A 19189-nucleotide genomic window follows, 5' to 3' on the forward strand; every position below is an offset into this window, starting at 1 on the left:
TTGCCTGGGGGAAACAAACCATGGTCCATTGGATTAATTAAAGCACAAAGATCTCTGATGTTAGACCTTAAACATTGAACTATGAATTATTGATTGACCCTTTGCGGTCCCATTGGATTGACCCTAGTGGTCCTATTAGCTTTGGCACATTCTCACATTGATACTCTATTGGATGTACTATGTAAATGGATTGAATGATTAATGTTATCGCAAAAAATTGATATGATTATTATTCAAATTGTTTTGCTTATTGAAATGAATTGTTTAGAAAACGAAATATATGTTTTGTAACATGCTGGACTTCATTGATATTACTCACTGGGCTTAAGCTCACCTCTCTCCCCTTATATATATGCAGGTGAGCAAGTGAAACGACAAGTTTAAGGCAGCCTCAGAGTCTACCTTGTAAAGCCATTTTGAAGTGCCTCCGTAATGGGGCGTGCTTGGACTCGAGAGGAGTCTAGCTTTGTCAACCCTTCTATCTTATGTTTTTTTTTGTTTTATTGTTTGAGAAGACTTATTTTGATTTGAATGGATATTATGTAAAGGAGTTAACTGAATATGGTGTACATATATATATATATATATATAAAGCTTGTATGAAGTTAAAGTTTTAATTAATTATGAATTTGGCATGTATACACTGCTCAATGAACTTTGTTATATTTCTTATTGTTTCTGTTAAGCCCGTTATATATATTATGATTGACTTTGTCATTGAGGCCATAGGTAATCCGGGATTACTGGCCAGTCATGACACCTAGACCTCTAGAGGTAAGTTTGGGTTGTGACACATCAGGAGCTTACAACTTGTGTACTGGAATCAATTTTTGGACTTTTCTTCTCCTCATCTTTTCATAACTTGAGGTAGGAATATTCTTGGAGTCATATATATATATATACAAGTCTATGCTTGTTTTGAAACCAATTTCTTATATTTTGAGTTATGATTTTGGGTCATGAACTGTAGTTGATTTTAAAAGTGGGTTTCCTTAATACTTCTTCACAATCTTTGAGACTATAAGCTATGTTGATGATTGTGAGGGTTATTTGAGAAATATCCTTTCAAAAATGAGAAGAAGAAAAAAAAACCTAATTTTTGTGAAAACTCTAGAAATTGGGGATTTGGTAAAAATGTTAAGATATTGTGCACACATGCTTGGTAGAGCATTATTGTGGATAAATGATGGGAAATTTCCATGTTTATAGCTAATGTTACAATCCCATGGAAAAAGGGAAATTTGATGTAAAATATGGTGGATAGCATATTATTTTGGAGTGTTTTGAAAAGATGAGAATTGAGAATGATGATTGAAATGTTGAAATTAATTGATTTATGGAAAAGAGATTGCACGAAATGCGATGTTGTCATTTACCTCTTGGAATATATATTGTGTATGTATATATATTGAGTAAAGATAAGGGATTTGATCACTATAGAATATTGTGTGGTTGAAATGAGAAATGATTGTGAAATTGAAAAAAAAAATTATAATATACTGATATATTGCATTATCATCCATTTCATTACATTACCATTGCTTTTTAGAATTGGCATTTGAGATTATTCTTTGAAGAGGAAATTGTTTTGCGAAATAAATTTTGTTGTCGAATTATTTTTTGGATAAATACGGTGGTAAGTCCAGATAGGGGGTGTAGTTTTGATAATTAAGTTGGCTTGTGGACCATGGTGAAAGACCAAAAACATGCACGGAGTAAGTGATTATGCCTTCCGGTTAGAAGCCGGTAAAGGAAATGTTGGTAGTGCTTGATATGCGTACTCACAAATACCAGTTTAGTAAAATAACCTGAGTCGTATTTACCACCCCTTGAATTATAATGAAATAATTGGTTTGATTGTATTTTCAAATGGGCATTGAGAATGAGCTTTTTAAATGAGAAGAACATTTATTTTAAGCATGCCATGGCATTGCATTCATTTCACAAGATTGTGTAAAATGTATATATTTTATTAAGAATTCTCTACGGGGCTTATGGTTCACCCCTAGTGGATTTTGTTATAAGAAAATATGTGGTGATTCCACCTAAGTAAAGGCGACTGGATATTTTGAGAGTGCAAGACTCTTTTGTTTTGTTTTTATGTTTTGACAAACCAAGGGCTTTATGTGTATGGGTTTGATAACCAGGTTTAAGCCTTAGAACTTGTAGCCCGATGGGCCCTATTTTGTGTTTGTTTCTTTTATATTATCTGTCTCACATGCTATAGATTCAAACCTTAGAGGAGATTGAATATGTACTTGTATGTGGATCCATTTATTGTAAATCTCTTATATGTCATGGAATACAAACTTAGAGATTTGATGTGTATAGTGATGGTTGGAAAATTATGATTATTTAACCTGAAAGGATTAATCAAAGTTGTCATATGTTAATTATTTGGGGGCATTATAGTATAATATTTTTTTTTTCTTGTTTTGAAGTAAAGCTAACCCCTGTGAGTGTTCTAGTAAAGTTTTTTGTCTTCCTTCCTAGCATTACTCTTAAATTATTGTATATTCATACACTAGAAAGTTGTATTCATAAAAAAATATATATAAAAATATAAAAAAAATAACCTCTACAAGAATGATGTAATAATATTATTCTTGCAAATAAACTCATCTTTATGAGTATTTTGTTTTAGAATGAGAGGTCTATATTGAAGCACATCATGATGTATGAAAATTATATATATATTGTATATCATTACTCTTATTGATTACCTTCCTTTTATGAAATTATTGACTAAACTACCTTTATGAAAAATTTATAACACTTTTACACTAGTCAAATGTTAGCGAGTGGCTTTAAGATCACAAATCAACAAGACTCAAAAAATAATAATTTTATAAAAGGTAACCATCCAATTATGCATATATAAGAGAGATATGGAGCAATTTATTAAATAAAAGTGCATAAGTGTTTGTTTTGTGTCTCAAAAGAGAGTGTTGACAGACAATGGAATTTGCAAAGATGTATGTTATCACCCTTCTTTTGTTTTTCTTTGTTGCAGGTCACCATGGTTCACTTGCATCAAAGTATTTTGGAATTAAGAGGCTCCAAACACAACCTCGTCTTCCTCCTCATCCTTCTAAAGACTGTGTCTCACTTGCATCCTAGTATTTGGGGATGAAGAGGGATGTTCTGAGTGGTCCAAATAATGAAACATCTCCTGGAGCTCCAGACTCTCTCTCATCAAAGTATTTGGGGATTAAGAGGCTTATTCCGAGTGGCCCAAATAGTGAAGCATCTCCTAAATCTGCAGACTCTCGTCAAAGTATTTGGGGATTAAGAGACTTATTTCAAGCGGTCCAAATAGTGAAACATCTCCTGAATCTCCAAGCTCTCTCTCTCTCTCTCTCTCTCTGTCTCTCTTATCAAAGTATTTTAGTTTTAAAAGGCGTGTTCCAACTAGCCTAAGTAATGAAACTGTTCGAACAAATTGTCTTGAATTCTTCAATTGGTGATCTTCGAGTCTTCAAAACTTGGTGATGATCTTGTCTATGTAGAACAGAAAATTTGACACTTCAAGTCCCGATACTAAGTCGTTTTCCTAAAGACAATATTTGCACCCACCAAAATGTGTGCAGGGAGTTACAGCAAATTCACTCCAGGATACAATGAAGACTGATCTAAGATCAAGTCTACCGGTGTCTGCACTGATGACAGTAGATCAGAATACTTTTGATATAATCAAAAAAACCAAGACACTGATAATCAAGTCTGCAGAACTTGATTACCAATAAGAGAAACAGAAACTTGCTTAAGAAACTCTTGATCGAAAACTCTAAATCGAGAGAGAAAGAGAATTGTAGGAATGATTTTCAGGATTTTGGATGGATTGAAATGGCTGATTTCGCAGCCTATTTATAAGCATTGATGCATCTGATCGAATGGTCACGTCCCTTGATCGCATCCGATCAGATTTGACCATTGGATCAACGATCTATGGTGCAGATTATTCTCACACCGAATAGATGCCTTGACTAATCACACCTGATCACGATCGAGTGCCATCTCATCTGTACAATCGTGCACATCTCCAATCAACGGCTACGATCAAAAAACTCCAGATCAAAAACACAACCGTATGACCGGTTGGTTGACTCATCGCTAACGAACGCACGTCACTGCCGCGTGGTGCTAACTGTATTCCACGTCACCCATGCCACGTTGGATCCACGTCCTCGCTCTAACCTGTCCGATGCAAATAAGAAAGCACCTCCATGGTGCCAATGCACCCGTGCTAAGTGTAAAGTGCGCCATCAAATGCCACATAGCCCACTGCCCATGCCACGCACGTACGCGTGTGCGTGTGCGGATAGTGCGTTGCACCATCCTTGCATTGTGAGTGCATGTACACTAGCATCCATCCCATAATACCATATTCAAAGGAATATTCCACATAACACTTTATTAAGTGCTCCATATTTTCCTCTCTTTCCGATGTGGGACAAAGTCCCCAAGCTTATTTCAAGCTTTCCAAAGAAAAACAAGGAAGGTTTTTGAAATCACCCAAAAATTAAACTATACATTTTAAAAATCATTTTGAAAATTCCCCAACATTCCCCCACTATTTTCAAAATACTAGATGATGACTCTTGGTTCACTTAGCAGCCTTATGCATAGGTGAAGGTATCTTACAATTTGAATCATTCACTTAGTGAAGACATCTCAAAGTTAGTCAAGATGGCATAGTGAACTTGTCTTTGAACTAGCGATCTTAGACTAACTGGACATGTCTCACGCACAGTACAGGTTACCTCAAGTATTCAAACAAACCGTCTCGTGGATTGGCCTTGTGTCTATATCCTGTTTCATGAGCGCTCTAGAGTCAAGCCCTTGGACTCATAGGAAGCGACACCACCTCCTACACTCACATAGGTAAGCTTACTGAGAGTACCCCTGTAATTTACAGTACCCTAACAACTCAGTTGTAAGCTTATTAAGAGTTTGCTAACTCATCCTCTTCTTTTCACATTACAGGTACCAAGCACTTAAACTTGGGATGAAAATGCAATAAAACTAAGTGCTTGCAATCACGACATATGGTGTACTTGGGCTCATTGAACTCAAGACTTGATGTTTCTTCAACCATTGAGTTGAGTTTCCACTAGGAGTGATTATGTTCAGTGGGCTTAAGACCCATCGCTTTTGATGTTTTCCACACCAAATCCGTTGTAAGTCCCTTTGTTAAGGGGTCAGCCAAGTTTTCACTTGTCTTTATATAACTAATGGTAATCACACCTTCTGTGATTAACTTCCTGACACAACTATGTCTCAGTCCTATATGCCTGGACTTTCCATTACAGACATAGCTATAGGCCCGTGATAGAGTTGCTTCACTATCACAATGCAAAGATATTTATGGCATAGGTTTTGGCCATATCTTAATCTCTAACAAGAGATTCCTTAGCCACTCTACCTCTTTGCTACAAGAAACCAATGCTACAAACTCAAACGCCATGGTTAAGTCTGTTATGCATGTTTGTTTCTTAGAACCCCAGGAGATAGCTCCTCCTCCAAGAGTAAAAATCCAACCACTCATGGATGAGTGATCTTTACGGTCAGTTATCCAACTAGCATCCGTGAATCCTTCCAGCACTACTGGATAGCCATTATAGACTATTCCATAGTCTATGGTTTTCCTTAAGTACCTAAGTACTCGGTTAATAGCATGCCAATGCACAATGCACACTACTGGGGTTACTAGTGTATCTACTAAGTTTTCTCACTGCAAGTGCAATATCAAGTCTAGTGCAAGTCATGGCATACATCAGGCTACCTATTACTCTTGAGTATTCTAGCTAATCAACAGCTCTTCCAGTATTAAGATACAATTTCAAATTTGAATCAAAAGGTATAGACATGGGTGTACAATTATATTAATTAAATTTCTTAAGAATTTTCTCAATATAGTGCGACTGGGTAAGAGTCAAATTATTGTCCTCTCGTTTGATCTTAATACCCAAAATTATATCAGGAAAGCCCATGTCTTTCATACTAAAGCTAGATGACAAGAAACTTTTAGTACTTTCAATGACATCATTGTCAGTACCAAAAATAAGCATGTCATCTACATATAGACATATGATTACACCTCTATTGCCAGTAAACTTACTGTATACACACTTATCAGATTCATGTATCCTAAAACCATTTGACACTATTACTTTGTCAACTTTCTCATGCCACTCTTTAGGAGCTCGTTTCAGTCCATATAGTGACTTCACGAGTTTACACATTTTGTGTTCTTGACCCTGTACAACAAATCCTTCCGGTTGTTTCATGTAGATTTCCTCATCTAACTCTCCATTTACGAAAGCGGTCATAACATCCATTTGATGGATTTCAACTTGTAGATTGAGGCTAAGGCAATCAACACTCGAATAGTGGTGATTCTAGCCACCGGCGCATATGTATCAAAATAATCGATACCCATCTTTTAAGTAAAACCCTTAGCAACTAATCTTGCTTTGAACTTGTCAATTGTGCCATAAACATTCATTTTCCTTTTGAAAATCCATTGACAACCAATTGGTTTGGATCTAGGTAGCAAATCAACAAGTATCCAAGTATTGCTACCCATGATAGAATCCATCTCATTGTTTATTGTTTCTTTCCAAAAAGAAACATCTTGAGACTTCATAACCTCCTTAAAGGTTAATGGATCTGAATCCATATTCAAAGAAATTATTGTTTGCTTAGAAAAAGCTTTCCTAGTTCCTTCTACAAGGTAAATAATGAAATCAGGGCCAAATGACTTCTTAGTCCTAGCCCTCTTACTCCTTCTTAGCTCAATAACCTCATTAGGTTCATTAAGCTCAATGGGTTCATGTCGTTCACTTTCCTCTGTAGACATCAAAGGAGTTGATTCATTTTCTTAATTAGAATCCAAGCTTGGAATGATTGTGAAACGATTCTCATAAAATACTGCATCACGTGATTCAATGATGGTATTTGTTTCCACTGAACCATTAGGCTCTACTACGAGAAACCGATATGCTTTGCTACGTATAGCATAGCCAAGGAATATGCATTCAATTCCTTTTTCACCTAATTTCTTCCTCTTAGGTTCAGGCAATCTGACTATTGCTCTACAGCCCCATGTTTTCCAGTAACCAAGATTAGGTTTCTTATTTTTCCAAAGTTCATAAAGAGTAACATTTCTTCCTTTGAGAGGAATTCTATTAAGTATGTGACAGGCAATGACCAAGGCTTCACCCCAAAAACCAGAACTTAAATTAGAGTAAGAAAGCATAGCATTAATCATTTCTGCTAATGTCCTATTCTTTCTTTCAGCTACTCCATTTTGTTGTGGTGTGTAGGCTGCAGACTTCTCATAAATAATACCAACATTTTCACAATATTCTAGAAAATGGTATTCACCACCTCTGTCAGACCTAAGTCTCTTTATTTTGATATTACACTAATTTTCTACTTCTGTCTTAAAAATCTTGAATTTATCAAGCACCTTATCTTTTGAATGCAAAAGATAGATATGACAGTACTTGGAAAAATCATCAATGAATGTTACAAAATATTTCTTACCACCTCTAGTGGGGTTACTATGCATGTCACATACATCACTATGCACAAGTTCATGCAAAGATGTGATTTTATCTACTTTAATAAATGGAATGCGAGTAATTTTAGATTGCACCAAAATTTGCATTTTTCAAACATGTCAATGTCATACTTAGGAGTTAAATCTAAATTAACAATGTCATGCATTTTCCTAAAATTAACATGACCTAAACGAGCATGCATAAAGAAAGAGAATCAACAATATAAGCAGAAATAGATGTATTATTGAAAACGTTAAGTTTGAACATTCCTTGATACATGTAGCCCTTTCCAACAAAAATCTCACCCTTAGATAGGACAAATTTGTCCGACTCAAATACTAACTTGAAACCATGCTTCTTAAGCAAGCTTCCAGATACAAGATTTTTCCTGATATCAGGTACATGATAAACATCATTAAGACTTAAGACTTTTCCAGATGTGAACTCTAGATCCACCATCCCTTTGCCTTTGATAGCAGCAGTTGAAGAGTTGCCCATGTAGAGAACTGTTCCATCACTCACTTGTTCATAAGTAGTGAAACGACTCTTGTCGTTGTAGATGTGCCTTGTTGCTCTTGAGTCAATCCACCAGTCACCAGCATCTTCGAGCATGTTCACCTCGGATACAACAGCCACAAACTTGTTCTTCGCATTTGATGTTTCTGGCTTCTTCTTGAATGACCGGCATTCATTTCTGAAGTGCCCCGACTTGCCACAATGCCAACAAAATCCTTTCGGCCTCTTAGCATCTTTCTCAAATTGGGAGTTGCGCTTACGCTTCTTTTTGTTGAACTTCTTGCCATTATCCACCATGTGAATCTTAGAAGTCTGAGCCAATTGGTTTTCTTTACTTTCAAGAAGTCTTGGCTCTTCCTCAACTTGGGGGTGTTGAGCCAATTCCTCTAAAGTTATATCTTCCTTTTTGTGTTTCAGAGTTTTCTTAAAATCCTTCCAAGAAGATAGCAGTTTCTCTATTATAGACGAAACTACAATAGATTCATCCATGTTCATATTCTTTTGCCGAAACTAACTCAAAATGTGTTGAATCTCATGGAATTGTTCCATAATGGGTTTTGTATCAATCATAGTAAAATGCATAAAATTATTAACAAGAAATTTCTTACTAGTGGCATCCTCGATGAGGTACTTTGACTATAATATGTCCCAGAGTTGCTTTGTCGTTTCCAGATGTTGATACACATCGAACATAGAGTTTGACAGCGCATTCAGAATGTGTCCTCAGCAAATGTAGCCGTCATTCTCCCATTAGGTCCTAGTATAGGTTTTCCCCATAGTCTCGCCTTCTTGCTCCACCAGATAGGGGGTAGTCAGCCCATAGACCACTTTGAGAGTGGTGAGCAAAAAGTGCATCTTCTTTTGCCAGCGTCGGAAATTTCCTCCATCAAAATGATCAGGCTTCATGAAATCTTGAGTCATTTTCTGAATAGACATCGTCATATCTAAATATTGTCTTTAGATTGTTGGAACAAATAGTCTTGAATTCTTCAATTGATGGTCTTCGGGTCTTCAAAACTTGGCGATGACCTTGTCTATGTAGAACAGAAAATTTGATGCTTCAAGTCGCATTACTAAGTCGCTTTCCTAAAGACAATATTTGCATCCACCAAAAAGTGTGCAAGGAGTTACAGCAAATTCGCCTCCAGGATACAATGAAGCCTGACCTAAGATCAAGTCTACCGACGTCTGCACTGATGATAGTAGATTAGAATACTCTTGATATAATCAAAAAAACCAAGATACTGATAATCAAGTCTACAGAACTTGATTACCAATAAGAGAAACAGAAACTTGCTTAAAAAACTCTTGATCGAAAACTCTAAATCAAGAGGAAGAGAGAGAGAATTACAGGAATGCTTTTTAGGATTTTAGATGGATTGAAATGGCTGATTTCACAGCCTATTTGTAGGCCTTGATGCATCTGATCGAATGGTCACGTCCTTTGATCGCATCCGATTAGATCTTACCGTTGGATCAACAATCTATGGTGCAAATCATTCTCACACCGAATAGATGCCTTGACTAATCACACCTGATCACGATCAGGTGCCATCCCATCCGTATAATTGCGCGCATCTCTAATCAACAGCTACGATCAAATCGCTCCAGATCGAAAACACATCCGTACAACCGTTTGGTTGACTCATCGCCAATGGACACCACATGGTGCTGACTGTATTCCATGTCACCCATGCCATGTTGGATCCACATCCTCGCTCCAACCTATCCGATGGGTCCGTGCTAAGTGCAAAGTGCGCCATCAAACGCCACACAGCCCACACCATGCGCGTGTGCATGTGCGGATGGTTGCGGTGTGAGTGCATGTACACTAGCATCTATTCCATAATGCCATATTCAAAGAAATATTTCATGTAGCACTTTATTAAGTGTTCCATGTTTTCTTCTATTTCCGATGTGGGACAAAGTCCCCAAACTTATTTCAAGCTTTCCAAAGAAAAATAAAGAAGGTTTTGAAAACACTCAAAAATTAAACTACACATTTTAAAAATCATTTTGAAAATTCCCCAACAAAAACATCTCTACGTCCTCCAATTTAAGGCTCTCTCATTGGTATCAACAAATTTTGAGGTAAAGAGGCTTGTTCCGATCACCCCAAATTGTCAAGAGCCTTGAAATGTCACCTCTTGTATTTGCTACATATAAACGTCATGATAGCCTGTGATGGTTGTTTTAATAAAGTTTATTTCTTATTTTAATAAGTGAAATAATCTTGCTACAATTATAGAAATCAAATACATAAATGAAAATAGATTCACATAAATAGATAGAATTTTACAAGATATCTCGTTGTGTTCCACTTTCAAAAAATTTGTTTGTCAAAATACATTATATGTTCGATTGATGTGACTAATTTTTGCATAGCTAAACTTATTATGAGAGAAGGGTTCAAACCTTCATGTTTCCTCCTTAGTTACTTAAAAGCAAGTTTGGATTTGTTAAAATTGTCCCTTTATGGGTCTAACTTGGTATATTTTTGTGTTCTAAACTATTCATCTTATACAATCAATTGAAAAAAACCCTCCATACAAAAAATTAAATTGATCCAACATTAGTTGTCATACCATCATATCATTTCTGACTATACAACATTTGTATTTTTAATAATAAATCGTCCATTTATGAGTAAACTAGACTCAATTCCCATTATATTTATGTGCAATAATAGGTACATCTTATTTTTCCACAACTCAAGACCTGTATGATCTACTTTTATTTGTTTACATCTTTTGCAAAAAAATGTAATATACCTTTATTTGTTTACATATTTTTACATCTTTTGCAAAAGCCTAATCTACCTTTCTTTGTTTACATCTTTTGTAGAAGCATAGAAATTATTCTTCTCCCCCCCCCCCCCCCCCCCAAAAAAAAAAAAAAATACAAATTGAGAATAAAAAATTTTAGTATGTTGGAATGTTGATTATGCTAAATCCAATATTGAGTTAAGGGCTTTTAATGCATAGTGGAAAATATTTCAACTCAAACGGATGTTTTAGTAGCTAAAGGATTATAAATGAGAGGTTAGTAAGTCTATGTAATCTACCTTTATTTACATCCTTTCCCGAAAGTCTCATGTTCAACTATCATAGGCGCCAAAATGCAAACGTGATTTAAGGGTGATTGCGTTCATTTGAAATTTATTCATAAGCGCTGGTACTTGATGACAAAGTAGGCCAGTTGGAGAAAAAATTTATTTGAAATATATATATATATATATATATTTAATCTTCTAACGAGTTGAAACAAGTTTTTTTTTTTTTTTTAGTCCATTCTGATTTGAGGCCTCAAATAAATCTTATGCACCAAAGTTCTCAACAGATGAAACCTGCACACACCAAACCACACTTCTAAGCCATGCTATACAATCAATATAATAGCAAATTTGATTCAAATTAAATCTAACTAAACACAATCCAATTTATAAGTACACCTTCCAAATTCTTTTATTGCTACTTCCTTTGAATTAGTAAAATCTAAACAAAAATTGAAACACTAATCCTGACTCAACTTCTTTTGTCATCTGCAAGTATCAAATTTTTAAAGTAGCAAAACCAAGATACATATGACCTTGCTTTAGTTAGAATTAGAAGCGCCACGGTAGAAGATTGATTCTGCAATAAATCTTGAACCTTGACCTTTATAGCATCCACATGAAAGGAAGACTGATGAATTTGTATCCCTTTGATGAAGTAGTTGTGTGAAATGCATATCCAAGAACAGAATCTAGCATGGATACAAGTAAATGAGTAAAATGATAACAAGAACATCAATAGAAACATTTATAAGTTCTAAGGTTTATGTTTTATGAATGCATTTTCATGAAATCTACAAAATTGTTGCTACAGAAGAATAGTAAATACTTCAGCAAAACGGCATTTAGAAAAAGAAGAAAGAAAAAAGAAGACAAAACCAAAACCGAAACCAAAACAAAAGGAATGCGGGACACAGAAACCAACCACTGCAATCAAATAAAATGATGCACACCCCTTGCGCGAGGCTACATTAGGGATCAGGGATGTGAGTGTCAGTTGTTAGTTTTTTGTGTCCGTTGCCTTTACATAATATACTGTAAATGATCAAACATTTCAAGAAGCTAATTTCTACACCTTACACTAGTGGATAAGGTGTTAAAAAATTTAAGCACTAACATCCATGCTCATTGCTCAGTCTAACAACGGCCAAACATAATAACCCTTGTTTACTTATCTTCATTGAAATAGACATTCAGTTTTTTGCAGCTGCCAATTTCAAAGAGACGATGTATTAAGAGGTTGTGTGCATGAAACAAATATGATGAGCCTATTATTGTGAATGGCAGAAATATTAATTAGAATATAGGTGCTCGTGTATAGTAGGATTAGCTCCCATCTTTATCACCTTGGAAGCTCAGCATCATACATTTGTTCTACTCACCAAAAAAGTCATAAACATAACCAAATTGTAGCTAAACATATTGCTTTTTGACATACCAATTCACCAGTTTCTTTTAATTTCACTATTGATCCTTTATCTTTACATTAATTGATATCCAAAGTATGCTGGAAGAACTGAGAAATTAAAGGCTCAACAGTTCATTTTGACTACTGGTTTACCTGAACTTGATCGCAAATGATTGTTATCACAATTACTATGAAAAACCTTATAATGCTTTATTACTAAAATCCAATTTATCTGATCCAGAAATCAATTCTGACAGCTACAATATGGATTCGGAGGTAGATTGAAACAGGGAAAAAAACTGCAGAACATACCTCGGCATCATGAACAAAAGCCATTCTCTACTGGATGTCCTGATCTGCTGAAGCTAAATGATGAATCCAACCACCCTTCAGCCTTAGCCCGATCAACGTACCGTGTAAATTGCTTATCAGCGTCAGGAACATCCAAAGCCAAGTCATCAAGAGATTCAGCTACTCTCCCAAAACCCTTCATCATCTGATTCATAGTTATGAGTCCTGTGCTAAAACACTCTCCAAGCAAACCCCACAATCTATCATTCTTCTTCTCCATAATTGACACCAACGATTTCTTAACAACCTCATGGTGAAAAAATGGCATCCCTAACTCCTTTATGCAGCGACAAGCTTCCCTTTTATCCCCTCCAGACTCAAACTCCTCTAAAAGTTTTCCAATCTTTTCCTTGACATCCTCAATTGCCCATCCATTCCTGCTGCTTCCTCCACCACCCCAACACCTCAAAATCCGTTCACCAGAAAGTCGAGCCTTCAGCAATGACTTGGCCATTTGGAGCACTTTATTCCCTATTGAATCCGGCCCCAAACACTGGCTACCAATCTCCTCCAAGTGTTGTGGGGCTAACACTTCATCCACCACCACTCTAGCTAAAAACATTGCCAGATCCTCGACAACAACTGGAATGTCAAGAGCAGTATCATCTGCAGATTCTATCAACATAACAAAGCCATTTACCACATCATCAGCCAGAAAGCACAAGGAGGACAATAATACAGAAGCCATTTCTTTCTCCCTATTTTTTCGATCCATCGCCAGTGTTATTAGTCTCTTGACAAATATAGCATTAAGTTCAGGAGAAGAAGAACTGTTCTCTGATTCTAGACAACAACTCACCTCTGAAATATCACCGGATAAAAAATACTCCTGAATCATGGATTGAGCTTTCACCTTGAATACTTTAGCAGCACTATCTTCTAAAGATCGCTTTTCAGGCTCTAATGACAGTGACTTCAAAGATGAAGCGCACAACCATCCCTCTGACGCTGCCTTGGAGATCAACGACTGCAATATCTGCCTTGCATTTGGTATGTCAAGTGACAAGTCATCAACAGAGTCAATAATCCGACCAAATCCCTTTGATATTTGACTTGAATTGATCAAACCTTCTTCGGCAGCCATCTTCAACAAATCCAGAAGCCGATCTTCAGCTTGCCGCCTTTCCATTGCCATTATAATAGCCCGCTTAACTATCTCATGGTGGAAAAATGGAACTTTCAAGTCCTTAATGCATCTGCAAGCCTCTTTCTTATCGCCACTGACTACATACTCTATCAGAAGATTGTTTATCTGGCCCTTGATATCCTCAACTGTCTTGTTTCTGCTGCCCCCCCAACGCCGTTCAATAATTTCTGCATGGAGAGGGGCTGATAGGTAACTTTTTTCTGCTCTTTTAATGACATCAATCCCCTTTGAATCCTTGGGTAAGACAGCCATTTCTTTTGTCAAAAATGCAGGAGGCAGTATGTCATCAACCACAGCTCGAGCTATGAATAATGCAAGAACATCAATTGTGTCTGGTATATCTACAATCAAATCATCTGTGGATTCCACCAATTTACTGAAGCCTTTGCAAACTTGTGGGGGATCAATGACATCAGCATACAGTGAGGACAACAAAACAGCAGCCATTTCTTTCTCTTTGTTGTACCTGTCCATGGCCATTGAGATGAGCTTTTTCACGAAATAATAATTATAGCTTGGCATTCCGAGTTCCCTTAATTCATTTGCAGTTGAGATAACATCATCAGTGGCAAAATATTCCTCCACAATAACAGCAACCGTTTTTTTGTACTCCTCAAATGGAGAGCTAGGTTTTCTTTCAATTTCCTGCAACCAAATATTTTCATCTTGGTGACTGTCAACAATAGGAAAGTGGCACTATGAACCTGAGAAACTTAGAATACACAGTTAAACAGTATTTGTCTTCCCTTAATGAGATGATTTATCATGATCATTTACATCAAAATTCAAAAACAAAAGCCAGGGTGGAGTGCTAATTCACTTGAAGCAATAAAAGGGTCCAAGACTCCGAGCTCTACCTACCTCAACAGAAAAAAATAAAAATAAAAAGAGAACCTACCTCATTGCTGGTGTAGTTTGGGTCATTACGATCAAGAGAATAACTGTCATCCGTATCAAGTAAACCTCCCCAAGTTCCTTTTCCTCCTGCACCACCTGCATAGTGATATTTTTAAATAGAATGAGCTGAAAACCACACTCAATTCTACAAATTAAGAAATTAATCATCTAATCCACAAAGAAAAAAGCATGTGAAAGCCATAGAATGCACAAATTAACCCACTTCTATCTGCAACCAAACTTCAATGACCATTTAAAATTGTACGGTTGCAATGAATAAAAGTTTGGCATGTCCTATGCATAGGAGAACAGTTCCCTTAAAAGATTTTGAACAGAAAAGTTAATTATGGCTGTGTAGTCACAACAAAAGGAAAACTTCCATATCATATACTTCAAAATTCAGATTAACTATTAGAGAGTAATAGATTACCTTTTTTGGGACGGCCATCGACTCCAGAATGTGAATGCCTGTCATTCTTAAGTGGACTCCCCTTGCTTGTGCCCTGTTTGGCATGATGACCCTTTGAGGAACTTGGAGACCTTGGGGACTTCGGAGACTTCGGAGAACTTGGAGATCTTGGCACCTTTGGGGACCTTGGAGAATTTGGAGATCTTGATATCTTCAGAGACGTGGAGATCTCTAACGGAGAAACAGATAATGGATCTGCACTTTCTGAAGCAGATCGGAGTAGCTCCCGATGCTCATTTGACATATGCCCATCAGCGAAATCCATCATTAATAGATTTGAACACCACTGCCCAATTACTAGCCACAAAGTAATGAGAGAGCATACAATTAATCTTCTAGAATAATAGCAACTAAAATGATGGCACACACTCGTGTGTGCATTATATTACATCCTATATATCATACTTTTAGTTTGTTTTTGTTATTTTTGTTTATGCCATATTCTCTAAAAACCGTTCTTTACTATTCTCATCAACTCATCCTCTTTTTAAGTTATCCTATTATTCCAAATCACGAGAAGTGGCTTACGAAAATATTCACTTACTTCAAAATTTCTTAAGCAATTTGTTTGTTGAGAAATAAATAACTCACTCTCTTTTTTTCCCCACAATTATTTTTCTTCATTCATGTCATCATTTTTTTTTTCCCTTTTATCTTCTTCTTTTCTTCATGTATACCAGTTTCACCCTTTCCCCTTCCATTCTTGGCCAGACGTAGCAAGGGTCAGCTACCATTGCCATCAACCTAGGCACATCAGATCAAAACCTAAAATAACATCATACCTTGTTTGGTTTCAGAAAAATTGAGTTTTTTGTTTTTCGTATTTTTTTGTTTTTAATCAAAAATTTTAATATTTTAAGACTTTTTTTTATTTTTTAGATACACTTAAAAAGTATAATATTTATGGAAAAAATCTTTTAAAAAATTCATCAAATACAAAAAAAATATAAAAATTCAGTAAATTTTCGTATTCTTGTGTATTTATTGAATTTTTAAAATATTTTTTCACAAATATTTTACTTTTTAGGTGCATCTAAGTTATGTACATCTAGAAAATAAAAATAAAAAATTTACTTACAATATTTTAAAAATTCACTAAAACAAAACAAAAAAAGTACGAAAAACAAAAAATTCAATTTTCAAAAAATCAATTAAAACCAAACAAAGTTATTGTTTTTCTTCTTTCTTTGCATTTATTCATTGATTATGTGCACCACAGTTCACCAGCAATCAAGATGGATTGGAATGAAATGGTCACTCCTTAGTCTCCCTATGAAACATCGAATGAACATTCTTGGTGAATATTACTTATATTATCTATATTCTTATATACATATGCATATATACTATTACATAAAGCTAACAGAGTCGTTTGGTGTGGATGTCACAACTTTTTTTAATTCTTAAACTTCCTTTCTCTAACTGTCAAATTATGCAACTGTCAAATTCAAATACACCTATCAATCTCTGATTTCAAGCACACCCATGTTGGTGTGCCCATCTTCTAGTTCCATTTAGAACGATTTTTCATCAATTTTCCGATGACAATGGATATATAAAGCACACAACTCAAAAGTTTTTAACAAGATTTTTTTTCTTTTTCAGTAATACCTATCCAAATTAACAGTTCTCATAAGAGAACGACTGCTAAATATCATTCATCAAATTCATCAAATCGCCCAAAACCTAAGAAGTAAAATTGCAAACACATCACACCCACCGCTATTTTGCATCTAAATTCACTGGAAATAGATCACTTACTGATTTTTTTTTTTTTATTGGAATTCTATTGCAACTAGTTCGCACCACTTCGCCGCGGAACAACTCCACAAACACCGCACCCACAAACTGTTCGATCGCTTGCCTCACCGAAACAAACACATTAAAATCACATCATAATCACATCATAATTCGAATGAAACAGAAAATTCAGTACAAAAATCACAAAGCATTCTAAAAAAATTTCTACAACTTGTGGGTTACCTTCATTCAAATCGGTAAAACGATCGTGTTCCGTTACGATTGTTGCAGTTGGAGTGAGTTCGGAGTCGATTCAAAAACCATGAGTTTCGCAAAAGGTATTGGTGTGGGAGGGAGGGAGGGAGGGGAGTGAGATCGTGGATAACGAAAGGATCGGTTTTGGGTTCAGTTGGGAAAATCGACGAAGATCCCGATGGAGAGTCGTGGGATGAGAACGCGTTTGCTATGGCTTTAGAAACGGAAAACAAAAAGCCCGGGAAAGTAGTTGGGTCAAGTAACTGTCATCGTGCAATGTGTAATTACCATTTAAGGAAATGTTAATTATTATAACATTTGAAAATACAAATTTTAATTCTCCACCAAACATTTTAATTTAAATAATAAATTGTACAAAAAAATATATCAGAGCTTGATTTTCAAACAAAATATATTTTGAATTGTTAATTTTGACAATTTAAACTCTAATATTTTATTTTATTTTTTTTGTAATTTAAACAATTTATCTATTTGCATTAAGTAAAATTAATAGAAAAAAAATTATTTTAGTATATATATATAATATCTAAAATATCATGTTTTATTGAGTTTAATAACCAAAACACTCATTTTTTTATGGATTTTACTTAACGAAAATTGACAAATGATTTATATTGAAAACAAATCAAAATTTCATGGTTTAAATTAATAAAATTAAAAATTCAAGATTTATTTTGTTACAATGAAAAACTGTGTGGATTTTTTTATAATTTCCCCCTTATTTTTTATTTACCTACAAGTCGTAACTAATAAATTTGTCACTGTAAATTTATTCATAAAAATAAGAGAGACTGATAAATTTATCAAGACTTATTGGGTAATGAATCCCAAAAGTAGGACAGAATATTAGAGGGAAATTTTTAACTCTATTTCCAAATATGTTAATCCAAATATTTTTTAAAAATTTGTATAAATAAAAAGAATATTTCATAATTATTTCAAGTTATCAAATTCTAGTTCTTCATAAGACGAGATGCTTGAAGATTGTTTCTAATAAAAAAAATTGATAAAATTGTAGGTAAAAAATTTGATAAAATTTGATAGTGCGATTTTACGTTTTTAAATTAACTAGATGCATAAATTAGTTATACTTCGGTATTTTTTTGTACTAACAAAAATGTACATGGTCCCTATTAAAAACAATTACTACAAAAATATTAATGATGTGACGTGTTAAAATATATTAGGGATGATGAAGCGTTAACATGTTTATTTTGAGTCCTAGGATTAGAGAGATAAGCGGATAAGGCATATTGCAGCCCCTAGTTATTTTTAATATCATGAATTTATTTGATTAAATTATATATTATCCAACCCTTTAAGGTTTAGAGTTTATGAATCTCACCTCATTATTAGTCTAATATTACTATTTATCTTTAAAAATAAGTAGGATAGATCTCTAGCATTACATAAATACCTGGCCCACAATCCCTCAAGGGGTTTGGCGCTATGTTTCGCCTTAGAGGAAATTCACGATCCCCAAGTGCAGCTGCATTCAGGCTTGCTGTATTAAGAGTATCTCCAACGGTTCGCTTAATGTTTCATCAAATTTGAGTTAAAAAATGGCCAATTTGATACTGAATGCTCCAACGGTTCACCTTCATCAAATCTCCTTCAGGACAACCGGATGGTCGACCGGTTAGGAGGAATTTTTTTTTTTTTATAACATTTTTGAACTGTTTGAACCAACCAAGGTGAACTGACCGATGTGAACTGGTGGAGGGGCGACCGGTTGGTTGACCGGCCGGTCGACCGGTAAGAGATT

At 35.2% G+C, this 19189-nt stretch overlaps 1 protein-coding gene across 2 annotated transcripts; it reads right to left on the minus strand.

The window, feature by feature from the left end:
• Positions 1 to 11465: 11465 nt before the first annotated feature.
• LOC114265304 (MA3 DOMAIN-CONTAINING TRANSLATION REGULATORY FACTOR 2) lies at positions 11466 to 17672 on the minus strand. 2 transcript variants are annotated; one of them, XM_082921477.1, is made up of 6 exons: positions 17392 to 17672; positions 17170 to 17267; positions 15370 to 15705; positions 14941 to 15035; positions 12857 to 14687; positions 11466 to 11828 (listed from the first exon to the last, which is right to left on the minus strand). In XM_082921477.1, exons 3-5 carry the CDS (start codon positions 15674 to 15676, stop codon positions 12864 to 12866), a joined length of 2226 nt encoding a protein of 741 aa, XP_082777603.1. In that variant the 5' UTR covers positions 15677 to 15705; positions 17170 to 17267; positions 17392 to 17672; the 3' UTR covers positions 11466 to 11828; positions 12857 to 12863. The 2 variants fall into 2 exon arrangements, with proteins under 2 accessions (XP_082777603.1, XP_082777604.1); XM_082921478.1 differs by lacking the exon at positions 17170 to 17267 and having other exon boundaries at positions 17392 to 17660.
• Positions 17673 to 19189: the final 1517 nt, after the last annotated feature.

The sequence above is a fragment of the Camellia sinensis genome, chromosome 3 (assembly GCF_055761805.1).
Source record: "Camellia sinensis isolate YWXY chromosome 3, ASM5576180v1, whole genome shotgun sequence".
Classification (NCBI taxonomy): Eukaryota; Viridiplantae; Streptophyta; class Magnoliopsida; order Ericales; family Theaceae; genus Camellia; species Camellia sinensis.

Coding starts and splice junctions, on each gene's coding strand:
- LOC114265304 (XM_082921477.1), bottom strand. CDS start 15,676: ATGATGGATTTCGCTGATGGGCATATGTCAAATGAGCATCGGGAGCTA. Junction 15,036..15,369: donor CGATGGCCGTCCCAAAAAAG/GTAATCTATTAC, acceptor ATCACTATGCAG/GTGGTGCAGGAGGAAAAGGA. Junction 14,688..14,940: donor CAAACTACACCAGCAATGAG/GTAGGTTCTCTT, acceptor ATTTGGTTGCAG/GAAATTGAAAGAAAACCTAG.